Here is a 17,934-nt window from a genome sequence, read left to right as displayed (position 1 = left end):
AACAGAATAAATGCTAGTTCAAATTTTTTTGTTAAGAAAATTTAAGTATGATTTTAACACTTAATACATTCCTGTATAGAGAAATTATCATACCTTTATACACCTGGATGGAGTTGTTTCTTTGTCAGAGTAGTGAAACTTTTCCTGGGCAGATTTTTCAAATTGCTCTTTTAAAATCTTAGTAGAAACCTTAGGAATCTCTTCTTCCTCAGGTGTATCAATGACTACAAAGACAAATAGATACCAGGGGTACTTTACAATGAATAAAATGGTATTTGAGAAGAAATTGCTATGCAGCATTAAACTACTTATAATGTAAATTAGTGAATAAGACTCAAAGGACAAATTTATGCACATGACATTATTTCATCTAGTGATTTAGAACTGAAGCAAGAAATATTAAGGAAGAAGCAGAAAAGAGATTTTTGGTGGTGGAGCAGAAGAGATGGTGTAGTTGGGAGACCTCTTGCAGGGGAACAAAGTTAAGTTCCCAGGATCATGTTGGGAAAATCACAAAAGCTTGGAAATCCAACTGTAGTGGATCTGATGCCCTCTTATTGCCCCTGGGTGTTCTCTCTCTCTCTCTCTCTCTCTCTCTCTCTCTCTCTCTCTCTCTCTCTCACACACACACACACACACACACACACACACACACACACACATACACAATATACATAAATACAAATAAACCTTAAAAGAATTTGGAGTGGTTATCTCTGGACAGAAATATTTTCAGAATTTCTGCAACCGTGTTCTAATTCTACACTCAGGAAAGATAATGCATCTCAAAGAACAAAAGACAGTGTTATGGAGGCCACTTTTCTTGTTAGTTGGTTTGGATATTTGGAGAAAAGTTCTTGCTCTATAGTTGAACCTGCAGCAGTCTTCCAGTTAGAGCCTCCTAAATGCCAGGATTACAAACAGGAGTCACTGAGCCCAGCAAGAAGAACGCTGCATTTCTTACACAGCAAAATTAAAATACTGTTTAGGCCACAGCAGGGGTGAAATCTTTCCTTTCATCTAATCAGAGAAGCAAGCCTTTCCCTCTTGTACAAGTAGACAGCTGCACCTTGTCTTCTGCAAGCATCTAGAAACTTCCATACAATCTAACCTCCTATCTATTGGTTGAGAATTGAACATATTATTTCCTAAATTTGTTATTAATATTAATATTAGTATAATATAGGTAATTATATTGTCAAGGTGTTTTATAAGCAATGATTTTTTTTCTAGATTTCAAGGATAAAAAAAATTCAGTATAGGTTAGTTTATTACCCTTTCAGGGTTTAGGCTGAATTTATCATAGGTGTGATGGGCAATGAGCTATTTTAAAAAATATTACATGTACTACCACAGGCAAAATCTAATTATATGTAGAAAGGCAATCTTGCCCCCTTTGGGAGCATGAGTCACAACTACTAAAGTTACTTGTGGGGAGGACTGGCTTTTGAAAGTTCTCCAAACCCACATACACACAAAGGACAGAGGTAGAATGGGACCAATAGTCTCAGACCGTTACCTGTTTCTTGAACATATTGATGAAACTGTGAAGCTTGGTTTATTTCCTCAGTGTGCTTTTCAAGATGTGATATCTGTTTTTAAAGGAAATTTAAAAAGAGTAATTGTTTTTAAGAAGTCAGTGATTTGATTACTGAAAATAATCTTCGTTTTACAGTGTTTTTCTTCTGAGAATTTGGTACGCGTTGAGGGATGCTAGCTACTATTTCTATTGTTTGTTTTAATGTGTACTCAAATTATAACAGAACATATGTGAACAGCACCTAACTGCAGGCATCTTTTAGGCTGCTTGTTTCATTTTTAAAAATAGTTCTAACTGGAAAGTAGAGTTAGACTCACTGCTGTATATTTATACTAAGTACATATAGTAAAAGCATATGTTTACAGCAAAGTCAAAAATTCTACAGTGTCCTGGAGATCATTTGAAAATTATTGTGTTCCTAAGCAATTACCATTTCTGTTTTGAAGACATCAGTTCCATATGCTTTAGAAACTTCTTGTTCATTCCTTCTCATTTCTTGACTGCTGTGGATTGCTTCCTGAAAATGAGCAATTAGACATATAAACAGTCAGACAATTTATTTTACAATGTCTGAAAAAATGAACTTTTATTAATTTCTGTGACAGATATTTCTGAAAAGAGAAGGGAAGAAGGGGAGGAAGAGGAGGAGAGGGAGAAAGAGGAAGATGATCAGAGGAGCAGGGGGAGGAGGAAGAGAAGGAGGAACAGGAGGAGAAGCAGGGGGAGTGGGGGCAGGAGGAGGAGGGAGAGCAGGGGGAGCAGGAGGAGCAGGGGGAGCAGGAGGAGCAGGAGGAGCAGGGGGAGCAGGGGGAGCAGAAGGAGCAGGGGGAACAGGAGGAGCAGGGGGAGCAGGAGGAGCAGGAGGAAAAGGAGGAGCAGGGGGAGCAGGAGGAGCAGGAGGAGCAGGAGGAGCAGGAGCAGTGGCAGCACAGTCTTCCTCCTCATGCTTGGCTGTCAAAACAAGATGCTGTAAATATGGTTATTTAAAATGGCGTAATCTAGTGGTTTTATCCTTAAAAGGTTCAGAAATTCTGAACATGTCTCCCTGAGTCTCACGGGTGTTACAAGGTATCAACTTCTTTCTTCAGGTCCTATGGGAGATCTCATTCCTTTATCTTTGGAAGCTTCTAGAAGCTGTCACTCTCCTTTGCTCATGGCCTCCTCTTTCATCTAGCTGAGGTCCTTTCTCATCACCACCTATCTGATGTCATCTTCAACTTCTAAGGACCTTTGTGACTATGATGGACTGACTATGATGGACATGGATTTATTTTCTCATCATAAAACCGTGTGACTGGTAGCTTTATTTAATCTTCTCCTTAATTCTAATTTGCAAAATAATTTAACATATTCATATATTCTGAAAGTGAAGATGTAGATATCTTTAGAAGCCATTGTACTATCTACTTCTTCCTGTAAGTAGTTTATTCCAGTGTGTGAATGAGGATGAAACAAAAAATGCAAATTCTTAATGAAAAATAATAGATTTTTTTTGTTTATTATATATGTTTTCATAGGTCTACGACCTACTATAGTTTTTACATTGATTGTCAATTATGATGAGACCCACAGAGTTTAATTAAAATGAAGCCTTTAATTATAACCAGCATAAAAGAGCCACATCATGATAGTATATACATGTGGATATATTTTTGAAATTTTTATTCTTCCTTCACACATTACATCATGACCTCAGTTTCCCCTCGCTCCACTCCTCCAGTCCCTCTCCCCACCTCTCTTCTCCTCAGATCATCTCCTTCTGTTTCCAATAAAAAAGCAGGCCTCCCTCCCACAGATATCCACAGAGCATGGCCTAACAAGGTACAATAAGACTGGGCACAAATCCTCATATCAGAGCTGGACAAGGCAACCCAGTAGGAGGAAAAGGGTCCCAAGCACAGTCAAAAGAGTCAGAGACACTCCCCCTACCCATTGTTGGTGGTCCCACAAGAACACAAGCTATACAACCATTAGGTGTTTGTGGAGGACATAGCTCAGACCCACACAAGGTCTGTATTTGCATGAGAATATTTTTTATTTTATTTAAGTTAGCATAGAAAGCCCAACTGAATCTAAGCTCCAGATAATCTTGGCAATTCTAACCCTTCCTTTAGCATAGAACATGGTTCTGACACAGGTGACTGATTGTCAAAGTGATTACACTCTGCTGAAGTCTTACTTTACATTAGAGTTTTCAGTTTGCTTAGTATTATATGGCACTCCTGAATGTGTGCATGAGTGGGTCTCTGATTCTTGTCCTTTCTCTTGGGTTCTTTTCCTTTTGTTGGTTTGTCTTATGCCACTTCTATTTGATGGTTTTTGTTTGATCTTATTTTATTTTATCTGGTTATGTTTTGTTATCTCTTAGAAGCCTGTTCTTTTCTATGAGAGACATAAGGGCATGGATCCACATGAAAGGGAAGTAGGTAGAATTGGGAGGAGGAGAGGTAGGGGAAACTATAATCAGGATATACCATAGGGAAAAAAATCTGTTTTCAAAAAAAAGGAAAAATAATTTAAATAATAAAATAAAAGCTTATGAAACTGATTTAAAGATTTAGACATACCATAAATAAAATAATATGAACTTGGAACAAAATAGAAAATGGGGATATGCACAGCTGGCCTTATAAGAATGCATGTATTGGGAATTATGCAAAGTTGAAATCTCACATTTATATTTATGTCTAAGTGATTAATATCATTTTTGATATTTAATATTTTTAAAATTATTTGCTAATAATAATAATTATCTAGGGCTGGAGAGATGGCTCAGATGTTAAGAACTCTGACTCCTCTTCCAGTCCGGGTTCAACTCCCAACACCCATATGGCAGCTCACGACTGTCTGTATTTAACTCCAGTTCTAGGGGGCATGAATCCCATAGCAAAACACTAATGCACATTAAAAAAAAGAGTAATCTAGAGAGTATAGGTATATTGCTTTTCTTAAGTGAACAGAAGAATTACAGTATATTTTTACAATGAGTTAAATAATTGTAAAGTGTCAATTTCTAATCTCTTAAAGTATAAAATTACTTCATGGCATCTTGTTCTTGATTATACCTTTTGTAAATTACATCATACACATAGGGTGTAACATGTGGCTTCCCATTCCCATAAGGGCACTTGGAGGCAAGGTTAGATATCTGATAAGCTAAGCAACAGGTATTGCTAATTTAGAGGTATGTGGGATAATCTGATTCCATCATAGTTTTCCAGGTAGGAGAATTAAGAAAAATTTCCCTAGAAATCCACAAAATATAATGGAAAATCTGGGTTTTCTACTTTAAAACATGTGAATTTTTTTATTAAAATAAAGCAGATCAGTGAATATGTTTTTCTAAAAAGAACAGTTTCACATCCCTAGTTAAGGGACTATGTACTTCAAATGATATTAGGTATATGCTTGTCACATAATTTCCATTAAAGACAAGTTCACATAATGAATGAATCAGAACAGAAAGAAAGAATAAAATAGCAAAATCCTATTAATAGATTAATTTTATTTAAACTCACTTCCCAGGTGTGTTATAGATACTGAAAGATGGAACAATGAGAAGGAAGAAAAAATATTTACTCCTTCAAGGAGGAATATAGAAAATAGGTGATCCATGTTGCTTCTTGTAAATTCAAAGAATCAGAATTCCATATGATGAGATGCCTTGCATAGTTAGGGTTTACCTAATGGTGTTGGAAGCATTGTGCGGGACAGAGTGATAAAAGCCACCAAAGACAGCTGGTGGGAAAAACACAGGAAACACAATGGTAACTCTCTCGATTAGCAACAGAGCTTTCCATCTTTTGAGAAATAGGGAGAGCTTCCTGTAATGTTCTCAAAGCCAACTGGACACTGAAACAGCAAAGAGGACTGAGAACCAGACCTGCACCAAGTCTTAGCTGAGGTGCAGAGTGATTATGTCCACGGAAGCCTGTGTGCCAATGCTGACTTCCTAGCACACTGTATTTGTCTTACATAGTGATTTTTTTAGTGTTTTGGATTAGTTCGCACTGCAAAAATTAATGCTTCTTTCTCCATTTGAAAGGTGAATATCTGACACAGCAGTATCTGGCCAACACAAAGCAGTGGCTAATCTTAGATGGTGCATGTACTATTAAGCCAATATCCCTATGAGTTTCCCGTATTTGTCAAAATGACATTTAAAATGTGCTTTTATTCTGGTACTTATAGAAACTATAGCTTTTGGTACTTGTCACCAATTGTTATTTTGAGAGTGAAGTGACAAAATTCTCTGTTGTATAAAAGACAAAGGCAAAATATTTGTGATTAAAAACTGGAAATAAATGAATTTTTGACATGACTTAAAATTTATCACTTTCCAGAGAAGAAAATTTATAGTGAACATGTACATATTCAAGAAAAAACCTAGCCAGTAAGCCAGTTCTTATCACCTCCAAGTGCATTTTCTTATAGGAGATGGAACAACATCAGCAATACAAGTGCACATCAATTTTATTTATAGTTGTAGGTTTCAACTTCAGCATTTATGTGCCATTGCTAAGTAGAACTGTAATTGCTACACGAGTTTGATATGTGAGCTTCAGTGCATCAATTTTACTGTCCCCTGGTTGCTGTAACTCACACAAAATCTTTCTTAAAATATTCCAAGATCGTGTTTCTATCATTTATTCTGGTTTCCATTTTGCAAGTAGTATAATTTGAATTTTAAATTTGAATCTCTCTTTCTAATTTTTTGTTGTCTAGAGTTTAGGATTAGGTTAAAGGAGATAACATTATAATGCACAGGCAGAACTCAAATTACTCAAATAAAATATAATAAAGAATTCAAGTCAGAACACTACACACAAGTTCACATGAAACGATTCATGAAATTGGTTGTTGAAATTAAATCCAACTAGAGACCAGGCTGAATGAAAAAAAAGATGTTGTTTTGTTCTCAGGTAGATTAGCCAATAGCTAAGAATGATGAGTCAATATTAACTTCCCCCTGGACTGGATACATTGTAATCTTCTGGCAAATCACTAAATCATATTTAAATTCAACTTTTCCATTTCATGTTGCCATTAAAAGGAAGATAAGAGAAAATATAAATATTTGAACTTTGAAGTCTGAAGGACAGATTTAAGCATTATTAAGGTGTAAGCATGGCCTACACATATTTCATGTTAGCTCATAGATTAGCCATGTGTATTATGCACAAACTTTTAGAAAATTTTTCTAGCAAGGAGAATGTCCATATTCTGCCTGTCCAATCTGTCATTGACATTATAGGAAAAAGCATTGTTAATTTTCATGGACAACGATTTATATTCATTCTAAGGCTCTCAGAGAAGAAAAATTTTAAAAAAAGTCTTTAAAAAAATGCTAACTCACTATTAGTATGAGCTTAGTATTCTCTAGAAGGAAAACAAATGAAGAAAAACTAGCAGAATCATGGCTACCTGTCTCTCAAAGTGAAAAAATAGTTCATGCTAGACATCAGTTGAGACATTTTACCTACAACTAATCTCATTTGTAATGAAAGTAGAAAGGGTTATGGCATGTTAACTTAGCTGCATTTCTGTCAAACAGACATAAACGATACAAAAACATGCCTATTATCCTGTGGATTCAAGATTGATAGGGCAAGCAGCTCTTTCTTTTGAGGTCTGAGTTTAAAAACCTATGGTTGAATCAGGCATTTGTCTTGATTTGCCTATATGCAAGATAAAATGTTTTCCTTTAATGTTTCTTTTTTAAATATTTAAAAAAGTCTGCTAAAAGTCATAATATGCAACTGATATATACTTGTTGTGTTAATGGTTCAATATTTTTCATATTCTTATATTCTTTGAAGGCTTGGTTCAATTTTTTTCTATTTTATGGTATTTATGACTTTTCTTCATGTAGTTAGAAATTCTTGCTTCTCTGTTGTTTTTATTCCCGCAACAGTGTGCTCACATCTTTGTTATTAAGCTATTGTACTTCCCAGCTATTTAACAGGTATAATTAGTAAATGAAGCTACTGTAGTTAATGTATATAATATCAACATGTGAATCAGTTTACAAAGCCTACTCAGAGAAAGGATGCTTGATTCGGTGATCAAAATGTCTATGGGATAATTTGGATAGTGCAGGAGTAAGGCGAAAAGCATTGAGAGCATCACTAGAGGGACAAGAAGCTGTACCAAAAAACAGTAAATACACAAATAAGAAATAAACAAAGGTAAAGAATCTTCAAACCAAGAAAAAACATTTCAACTACCCTTTAAAAATACATTAGTGGTGCTGAGAAAAGTCATTCTTATTCATCGTCTTAGTAAACTGCTTTTACTCACAGAGTTGATGAATCTTATAGGCTGACAAGCACCACTTACAAGCAGTACTAGAATGCATTGACTAGATTATTGTGACATGAAAACTAGGTTGTGATAGTTACAATAATGAAAAATACTTTGTTTGATTTTAAATTTATAAAAATTAGAGAAAAACAAATGTTATGACAATTTTAAGTCCTGATTCTTTGTGTGACTCAATATACTCAGAATCAAAATTTTACTTGTTCTAGTAATAATCACTCCTAAAATTATAAAAACTTCTAGCTGGAGATTTCTCAGTCCCACTGGGCCCGCAGCTATTCAGACCCAAGTAAACACACAGACTTATATTACTTACAAACCGTGTGGCCGTGGCAGGCTTCTTGCTACCTAGTTCTTATATCTTAAATTAACTCATATCTATTAATCTATACCTTGCCACATGGCTCATGGCTTACCTGTATCTTTACATCTCACTTCTCATGACCATGGTGGCTGGCAGCAACTCCTGACTCAGCCTTCTGCTTCCTAGAATTCTCCTCTCTCCTTATACCACCTACACAATAATTCGTACCCAACTAACTCAGTCAGTAGAGCATGGGACTGTTAATCCCACAGTCATGGGTTCGTGCTCCACATTGGGCACCATTTGTAGCTGGAGATTTTCCAGTCCCACCAGGCCCATAGCCACTCAGACCCAAGTAAATACACAGACTTATATTACTTATAAACTGTATGGCCATGGCAGGCTTCTTGCTATCTAGTTTTTATATCTTAAATTAATCCATTTCTATTAATTTATACCTTGCCACGTGGCTCGTGGCTTACCGGTATCTTTACTTCTCATGGTGGCAGCGGCTGGCAGCAACTCCTTACTCAGCTTTCTACTTTACAGAATTCTCCTCTCCTTATCCCACCTACACTATACTTCCTGCCTGGCTACTGGCCAATTAGCATTTTGTTTATCAGTCAATCAGAGCAACACCTTCAAGGCATACAGAAAGACATCCCACAGCAAGAACTAGCCAGCAAAACTCTCGTATTATATCTTAAGGGGCTAATGATTTAAAATATTTAAAAAATTTGAGATACTGATTTATTCCTCTGAAAAACATTGCTTTCTTACATGATGACATGTGCATTTATTTGCTCAACTAGCTAGATTGCAAAAATATCTACAGATATTTTGTGCTAAGCATTGGGAACACTATTATAGTAAGCTTCTGTGATCATATTTCTATCATCTGTCTATGTATCTATTTATTATCTATTTATCTACCTACCTATCATCTATCCATATATAACTATCTATAATCTATATATCTTGATCTCTCTTGCTTTTCTAGAGATATTTGATTTATATATGTAGATGCAAATATATGTATTCATATTTATAATATGAAATGTTTCAACCTTAGACAAAAATACTAAATACATTCAAATGTGTGTGTGATTATGAAAGTTAATTGCAAAGATCTTGGAAAGGTCTGTTATCTAATTAATTTTAACTCTTTCATCAAATTGGATTTTGATTCTCTTTAAATATGATAACAATAGTAATTTTAAATAAAAGATGCTTAGTTTAAAAGTGAAAAAGAATGTTTGTCCTCCTCAGAGTGGATTCTGAATACTCAGTGCTAAGTTTAAATGCTTAAACACTGACTGTCCTCTTCTTTAAGCATTTTATTTATAGAGCCATCAAGCCTGAGTCTAAAATGGCTGAAGATTCATAAATGCAGCATATGAAATATGTACTCTCAACTGGGTCATCAAACATATTAGCTGCATAAATAACAATATTTATTTGACAAATGGAAAAAGCAGCTTACTATAAACATTCAACTTACAATAAATAAAAGATTGTCTCTAGAGGTTTTATGTAGAAATATGTTAAGATATATACATATGTAATATTTCAGTTCCACATAAACTAAAACACCTTACAATCAAAGGGAAGCTAGGGTTATAAATAATAATACAGCAAAGGGAAAGTGGCCAAAACTGTAAAAGCAGTAAAATTATCCATTAAAAATTTAAAAACGTTGAAATATTCCAAGAAAAATATAACCTGAAGCAAGAGTTTTCACTATATCAATTAATATAAGCCAAGATAGAAGCATCTGCCCTTGCTCAGCAATAGCCCTTAGTTTACTTAGCACAAGCTAGCTAACACTATGTAAATGCTCCTTCAGCTAGAGCTCTCTCTTCTGACCTCTTTAACTCTTAAAATCCGCAGTATTTGAACTTTTTTGATACTTCAACTTATTCTATCCTATCTAATCTTAACATCAACTTATATCAATCATTTGCAGGCATAATAATCTTTCTGGGAAGCATATTTGTTCATCTTACTCCCCTGTTAAAATTTCAGTGGTCCTTGGTGGCTTGAGAACAAGGTGACAATTCTTCAACATGACATATCATGTTTTCCTAATAGTTTCATTTTTTTGTTTATGCCTCCATCATGCCTATGACATTCTTACCCAAATGTATAATTCCATGTTGCATGTGGAGTTTTCCCTTAGCTTACTCTGAGTTTCAATTGACACCTCAGGTGTCCTTGATCTTCTATTGCTGAAGTTTATCAAAAGTCCAGAAACAAGAGAAAAATCAAGTACCATGCACACTTCTTTCCCCCTACTGAAGAAGTAGTGGGTTTAAGGGATTTCTTTATGAGATGGGGCAAATTATACATATTGTGAGCCTTCCAAACTGTCATGATTCCTTAGACATAGAAACAATCTCTAAATACATGGCCAGAAGTTGGCCATGTAACCACCTAGTCAGTGGGTCTATTGTTCTTTTTCATAAATGGCTACATAGTGAACAGTCAGTTCACAGTAAAAAGAAGCTGTGGGTATCTACAGACTGATTTCCATACTTTTTCCTTTAATAAAATTCATTGTTGTATGACTCTTAGCTCTACTTTAAGCAGTATTAACATTTTTATATATTTTGTCTTTATCACTCATACCTCTCATTTTCAAGTGAAATTGACTGATGGCATAAACAGAAAGGAATTTATTAAAGAGTTTATTAATAGGGGTGTGGTGTGCATCTCAGAATTCTCTAGAAAAGCAGGAATAAATCTGTATCCATTAACAATGTAGAATACAGTTGTCATACCTTATGGTGATGGATCCTCCATCTTACATCATTAACTTCTTATGCCAGTCTTCAGGTGGAGGTCTAACCAGTGCAGTATAATTCACAGATACAGATACAGGAAATCAAGAAGGCTAGTGAATATGTGATATTTTCAGTGTCTCCTCATGCTGATAGGTTCTGCTTCATTGAAAAGTGAAATTGAAGGAAGTTTGGATGCCCAAATATGTGATTATTCATTTCTCTTGCTAAAAAGTATTAATAGTGAATTCTGACATACTCTTAACCAAAAGGAAACCAGTGAAAAACAAAAGAGAATCCATGACATTCACTTTTGACATCAGATAACACAGTAGGAAGTACTACTCAAGTCTTTGAGGGAGTTGATTTGAGGGAGGCTTATTTATTTTAAATGAATTTCATATAATTTTATAAGAACTGTATGCAGACTTTGACAGTACACCTTGCCTGCTAAGCATGTCACTAGGAGTTCGTCCTACACAAACCCGCCTGACTGCATTCCCCTTTTGAGTCTGTATGGCCATCAGTCTTTTTCACTGGGTAAAATGACATTTTTAATCTTTGTATAAAACCCAAACAAGAAAGATGAAGGAGAAAATAGATTTGGCTTTCATATAAGTACCCTAGGTTGTCTGTGCAAACAAAGCACTTCATTGTAAATACTAATTATAATTAAAGATGAATTAGGTTGATCACTTGGGTTTTCTTCCAAATAAAGGGCATTGCAAATGTGATTGCCCTCAATTGCATGGGTGAATGTACCTTCTGGTGACTCCCAAGGAGAAAAGAAAAAGCTTAGAGTGACAGATGCAACTGCTGCCTTGTGCCTGGAGTTTACCATCAGTTGAAGTGAGAAATGATGTTATAAAGTCATAATTAATTTCAACCTCACATATGTAGTTGGAGTTTTCTTGTGTCCACCGGGCTCCTGCAGCCGCTCAGACCCAAGTAAACACACAGAGATTATATTATTTATAAACTGTATGGCCGTGGCAGGCTTCTTGCTATCTAGTTCTTATATCTTAAATTAACCCAGTTCCATTAATCTATCAGTTGCCACATGGCTTGTGGCTTACCAATACTTTTACATCTTGCTTCCTATGTGTCTGGCTGGCGACTCCTGACTCAGCCTTCCTGTTACCAGAGTTCTCCTCTCTCTTTGTCTCGCCTATACTTCCTGCCTGGCCAATCAGCACTTTATTTATTAAGCAATCAGAGCAACACATTCACAGCATACAGAGTGATATCCACAGCACACATAGAATCCTTGTTACTAAGCTTTGGAGTCACAAGCTGTAGAACGGTCGAAGGAGACCAAGCTGCTACTGAAAGCATGCTGGAACATATCATTTGATGTAGAAGGCCCAATATGCTGTATAATACCCACTTTCATGAAAATTCTAATTTTAGATGCATTGATTACACATCAGTTTAACAAGAAAAGGGAGTGAAAGGAGAAATGAAACACACAATTAAAAAAATGACAAAAGTGGCTGGGTGATGACAAATACCTGAAGGGTAAGGCATGATGATCATGCATTCAAGGCCAGTCTTAGCTATACAGTATGACACTGTCTAAAAAATACTTATGAAGAAATCAAACAGAAAAATCCAAAGTCATGCTATGAATAGAACACATTAAGCATCAGCCCACTACACTAATATTTTAACACTTAAACACAATAAATGAAGTAGCCAATATGAATTTGCAATCTTCTTAAACTACAGAGTTATTGTTACAACTTCTCATTACGAAATGAGTAAAAATGAAAAGAGACTACAGGGTAAAAGAAAACCTTAGTTGATAATTAAAGAAGAAAATTAAGACTTAGATGGTTCATGTAGTTTTCAAATAATAATGCACAATTCTTATGTTAAAAGATTCATAAACAGAATGTCAAACTATAATCATGACCTCATTGAAGCCTGCAATATTTCCTCCAAATGTTTTGAAATGTTTTAATATGTTTTACAATTCATACGCCAAGGAAGGGGAATATATTTCAGTACACTACAGCAGGATGTACTCATATCTCTACAGGACATTGCTATTTACCCCAGAACAAGATATGCCAAGTGGACTTAACTTCTCTTGTTGGTAATGATTGGGTGACTGGTATATTTTATAGCCTGTTCTATCAATGAGGAGGGACATGAAAGGTCTCCATTTACTCATTGTTACAAACAAGGTGAACAACTTGGTCTTTATTGTAGGTGGATTACTCAGGAAGGAAAGATAAAAGAAAAATCCAAAGAGAGTCCATTAGAAGATGCAATCATATTTTCTGTTCTGAAATGCTGAGATTTTTGAAGAAACTAGAGAAATGAAAAATTTTCTAAACATATTTCTGCAACAGCATCGTTTTAAGGACAGAACCACTGAGTGCCTCTTCCTTTTCTCAGGCCTGTTTTCTCCCAGCTCTTTTTCAGCATAATAATTTCTTTGTAATTATGCAAATTAATAACCAAATGAACATCCAAAGAATAGACAAGCTTGACTCAATCCAATCATTTTCAAAGACCCATGAGGAAGGGTTTATTTTGAGAGCTATAGACAGAGAAGTATACCAGAAACAGCTAATAATATCCTCTGAATTCAAGTACTTACAACAAACACCTATTTTTATAAAAGTAACCATGTGAGAAAAGCACATTTTGCAGATTTCAGTAAGTTCTTCAAACATAATGATTTTGTAATGTGAATGTTTTCTTTTGTTGTTATGTTTTCCTTGCTTCCTAAAACATACACAAATGCAAGAACCAAAAATCGTATTGCTTGCTATTCCATTAATAAAAATAAAACCAGAAAACACAGCAAATTCAACTAGCATATTAGGAAATGTCATCCATATACTTGAGAACTATCATCAGTACAGTTATAAAAAAAAAAAGATAACCCATATTTCTAAGCTAGTCTGAGTTTTCTGGAAGAAGAAACAGTAAAATATCATCTTAACTTTTCCTAAATGTCCATTACCTCTCATAAGAGACATACAATTCCCTTAAGTATTTCACATACACTTTTGAAAGTGCCTAGTAAAGTGTGGAGAGGCCATTCTGTTATGATCTTTTGTCTTTAGGGAGGAGACTCAAGTGTTGCTTGCCTGGTCCTGGCACTGTGAGAATATCTCCGCACTTCCTTGATAAAGAAATTCTGACACATTTAACTTTAAAAGAGTAACAGATATAAATGTAAGGGTGCCTGTCTTCTGTGAATGAAAATGAAACCATTTTCTATAAACACAAGTAGGTCTGTAGAAACAGCAGGCCCACAATACCACTAAGAAGCAGAGGCGCTGTAGCAGTAAGACTCCGATAATTAGGGTGAACACTTGTTCCTACAAATTCTGCTTGAAAGAATAAATGAAATAAATTTCAGGAAGAAAAGCAACTGTTTCAAGATTTTTTTTTTTTGCAACACAGTTTTTCTTAAGTCTATTTGTCTCATCCACTGCATCCTCCATATTTTAACATTTCTAAACCCCTTGAGGCCACCGAGATCAGTTCATTTATTCCATGCCTGCCCCCTTTAAACAGAAAAGAAACTGACACTGAATGGATGTTCATACAGACAGCACTATTTTACCAGGAAGACTGAGTTTCAGGCCAATGTTCTCCATAGTGCAGGGAGAGATGAGATTCCCTTTATAATGAGGTACCAGAATGTGCTGCTGTGTTCCCAGGAGGAGGGAGGAGACAGCCCCTCCTATGCTCCAGCAGGATAACTCATATACCAAAAGGTTCCACCTCACAAAACTGAAAGGCAAATTACGAAGGGACTGTGACCAAGACTTTACAGTCATGCCTCAGCAGGCAGTTAGCAATTACCATCAACTTCACTTGAGGACAGCCGAGGTTGCAAATTATCATGCATGACTACAGAGCAATGCGATTGATGTGAGTAGATCACAGAAGTCTATCTTATCCTACTTTATGAGCATACCTTGTATCCCAGGGAAAGGTTACATATTGGTTTAGTCGTGTGAAGCTCTAAAAGTCTACAGATACCTTTACATACTTAGCTAATAAAGCTTTACACTTATAATTAAATAAAGCTCTGTGTCATTCACAAAATATTGTTACTGGTATAAAAATATCAAAGGTTCCCATTCAAGGGACATTAAGTGCACAGATTATATAACATGGCAAATACTCTTTTTCACTACAGAAGGAAATAATGAGTTCATTAAATCTAAGTTCTAATCAATTTGTAGAATACTAATTTAATAAACTAATGAATTTATTCATTCATTTGGATTTTTGTTGTACTAGTTTAGTTTAATACTTTAACATACATTTAAATTATATCATATTATTGAATGTATTTTAAAATTCTAATGCATCATGTAGATGCACAAATATACTATTTTCAATACAGTTTACTACTAAGAAAAATATTAACTGGGTTTTGGGCTTCTCTTAAATCGGCTGTTTGTCTAATTAATGTTTTTACACTTAACCATAGCTTCTTTAAAGCCCTGCCTTGTTCACCTTTCCATGGCCTCATATTCTGTTCTTGAACTTTCCTTGGCATCTCAAGAGAAAGGTCCACATGAGCAAGAAGGCTCCACTACCGGGAGAGGTCATAGTGGTAGGCAGAAAGTAAGCCTCAGGTTGCAGAAAAAGAGAAAGGGAGAGGGAGAGAAAGAGAGAGGGAGGGAGGGACAGAGAGAGGAAGGGAAAGAAAGAGATGGAGAGGGAGGAGAGAGAAAGAAGGGTCAGTTTGCCGGGCGGTGGTGGTGCACGCCTTTAATCCCAGCACTTGGGAGGCAGAGCCAGGCGGATCTCTGTGAGTTTGAGGCCAGCTTGGGCTACCAAGTGAGTTCCAGGGAAGGTGCAAAGTTACACAGAGAAACCCTGTCTCAAAAAACCAAAAAAAAAAAAAAAAAAAAAAAAAAGAAGGGTCAGTTTTGAAATAATGAATTTTGACTCAGAAATGTACCATATTCGTTGTTACAGACCAGAATGACTCCAAGAAATCCAGGCAGGCTGTACAGCCCTGTAGCTCCGGTATTTGGGAAGTCGGGGGAAAAAGGATCAAGAGTTGAAAACAGTCTCAGATACACAGTGAGTTCAAGGCCAGCTTGGACTGTATGAGACTTTGTTGTTCACAAGCAAATAAACAAACAGATACACAGATAGGCAAAGAATGATTCGGAGAGATATATACTTCCCAACCCTTGATCTATCAAAGGAATAAATCAGAACCAGCCCAGAGTGTCCAGGGAATTCCACTGTGTAGGTCCAAGTAGAAATGGGCTTCGACAAATAGGGAAAATGCCTTGATTCTAATTTCTTATATAGTGGGTTTAAGTATAGGATTAGGAAGCGCTTTTTCAGGAATTCTGAATGTCTAGACAGCTAGCTTTCTTCAGGCTTAGAGGATTACAGAAACCCCAGACAGCAGTCTCCTAGAAACTACTGCATCTGGGACTCAATCCAAGAAATAGTGGGGCAGGTCATTCTCAAACATGCCCCAAGACAGGCAAGGGCAAAACTAGTGATTTGTAGAGGGTCATAGAAAAGGTGACTCTGTCTTCCATCTTGAGAAATACAAGTCCTATTGCAGTTTGATTAGTGATTTTCTCCACATAGTTGGTATAGGAAGTACAAAATTCACTAAATATACCTTACAAATTGAACAAAGGAGTTTTTCTTAGAATATAACTTTATGGGATTCAATTTCTATTAAAAATAGTGCTGGGTCCTGTCATGCCCTATAGAGATACAAGAAGCAGGAAAAGGGCAGAGAGACTTTGTTGTTCACAAACAGTTTGTGACAACCAGTTGCAATGTAGTACAACAAGAGAGCCATAGATATAGACACTCATGAGCCTGGTGAAAATGTTCTTAGTGCAAGAGTAGAGAAAAAACAATCAACCATAAAACATGTACCTATCAACCCAAGATGGGGTTAAAGTTGGCACTTTTACTTTCTTCTAAACTGAAGGGAAGAGTGAAGAACTGTGAAGATCAACTGTGGTTGGCTAAGGCATAGTCATCAACTGGGATGTTCACATAATAATCAGTCAGCCAACTGAAGTCTGCATAGAGCAACTCCTGCAGATCAGGCCATATGAGTATGAAAGATGTGAACTGACGAGGACACAGAGCACCATTTAGAAATGCTTGGTCTTCTGATTCGGAGTCAGCACTAAGTTAATCTTTTATCACTTCAGCCAGAGACATTGAGGAAGAGCTGTAGTGAATAAACAGGTTAAATGGCTGGATTTGTGAGGGCAAAACGGAGGACGATTTATCATTAGTTTTCATTTTTAACCAAGCAAGCCTTTTACAGGTAAGGGTGTATGGACCCTATTTATGTGGTAATATCTCTACTGGTTGTTCCAACTGTACAAACCATAGTATGTCACAGGTTAATTTTCTTCCAGTTACAAATTACTTTCTTTCCCTTCCACCCAACATGTAAAATGTGCTGAGAAGTCGTAACACGCACTGTAGGAGTTTCAGTATTAGATATGGTAAACCAACACCTTCTCTCCATCCTCCTTTCTTCATTTCTTCAAGTAATATTAGCTTTCCGTTTTCTGCCTGGTTTGATTCATACACTAACCAAATCATCTTTTTCTCATACATTTTGCCACAATACCATGAACAAAGTGGTCTCCGAAAGCCAATGCCAGCCTATTCAATTGCTTCCACTTAAAAACCAAACTCCATTCCCAGAGACATCCCGGAGACACACAATGCCTGCACAAAAGGGGCTTTGTTCTTTCTCCTCTCCTCTGTGTTCTGAGAGGTTTGACACATCATCTTTTTCATTTCTTAGATGAGGCTAAGCACTTTTCCTCAGAGGAAGACTTGCTTACTATTCTAATTTTCAGAATGTGCACTCAGCAGTGTTTCTGACAATTCCAGAACAACATATGCCCAAAGCACATACAGGTATGCTCATTTTAAGCTAATTTCTAATTATTTCGGAGGCTCCTAAGAAACTGTTGTTACCTAGAGCTAAGCAAAGAACTGAC

At 36.1% G+C, this 17,934-nt stretch overlaps 1 protein-coding gene across 1 annotated transcript in view; it reads right to left on the bottom strand.

Moving 5' to 3' along the window:
* Xirp2 (xin actin binding repeat containing 2) overlaps nucleotides 1-17,934 on the bottom strand; it is a 115,227-nt gene that overhangs the window by 16,660 nt on the left and 80,633 nt on the right. Inside the window, exons 4-6 of the mRNA XM_059260603.1 lie at nucleotides 1,971-2,057; nucleotides 1,520-1,592; nucleotides 94-224 (exon numbers count right to left, since the gene is read on the bottom strand). Of these exons, the coding sequence (XP_059116586.1) occupies nucleotides 94-224; nucleotides 1,520-1,592; nucleotides 1,971-2,057 (291 nt within the window). The remainder of the gene's footprint in view (nucleotides 1-93; nucleotides 225-1,519; nucleotides 1,593-1,970; nucleotides 2,058-17,934) is intronic.

Source organism: Peromyscus eremicus, chromosome 4, assembly GCF_949786415.1.
Source record: "Peromyscus eremicus chromosome 4, PerEre_H2_v1, whole genome shotgun sequence".
Lineage (NCBI taxonomy): Eukaryota > Metazoa > Chordata > Mammalia > Rodentia > Cricetidae > Peromyscus > Peromyscus eremicus.
The sequence above is the reverse complement of the archived record's forward strand: the minus strand, read 5'-3'. Positions and strand labels throughout refer to the sequence as shown.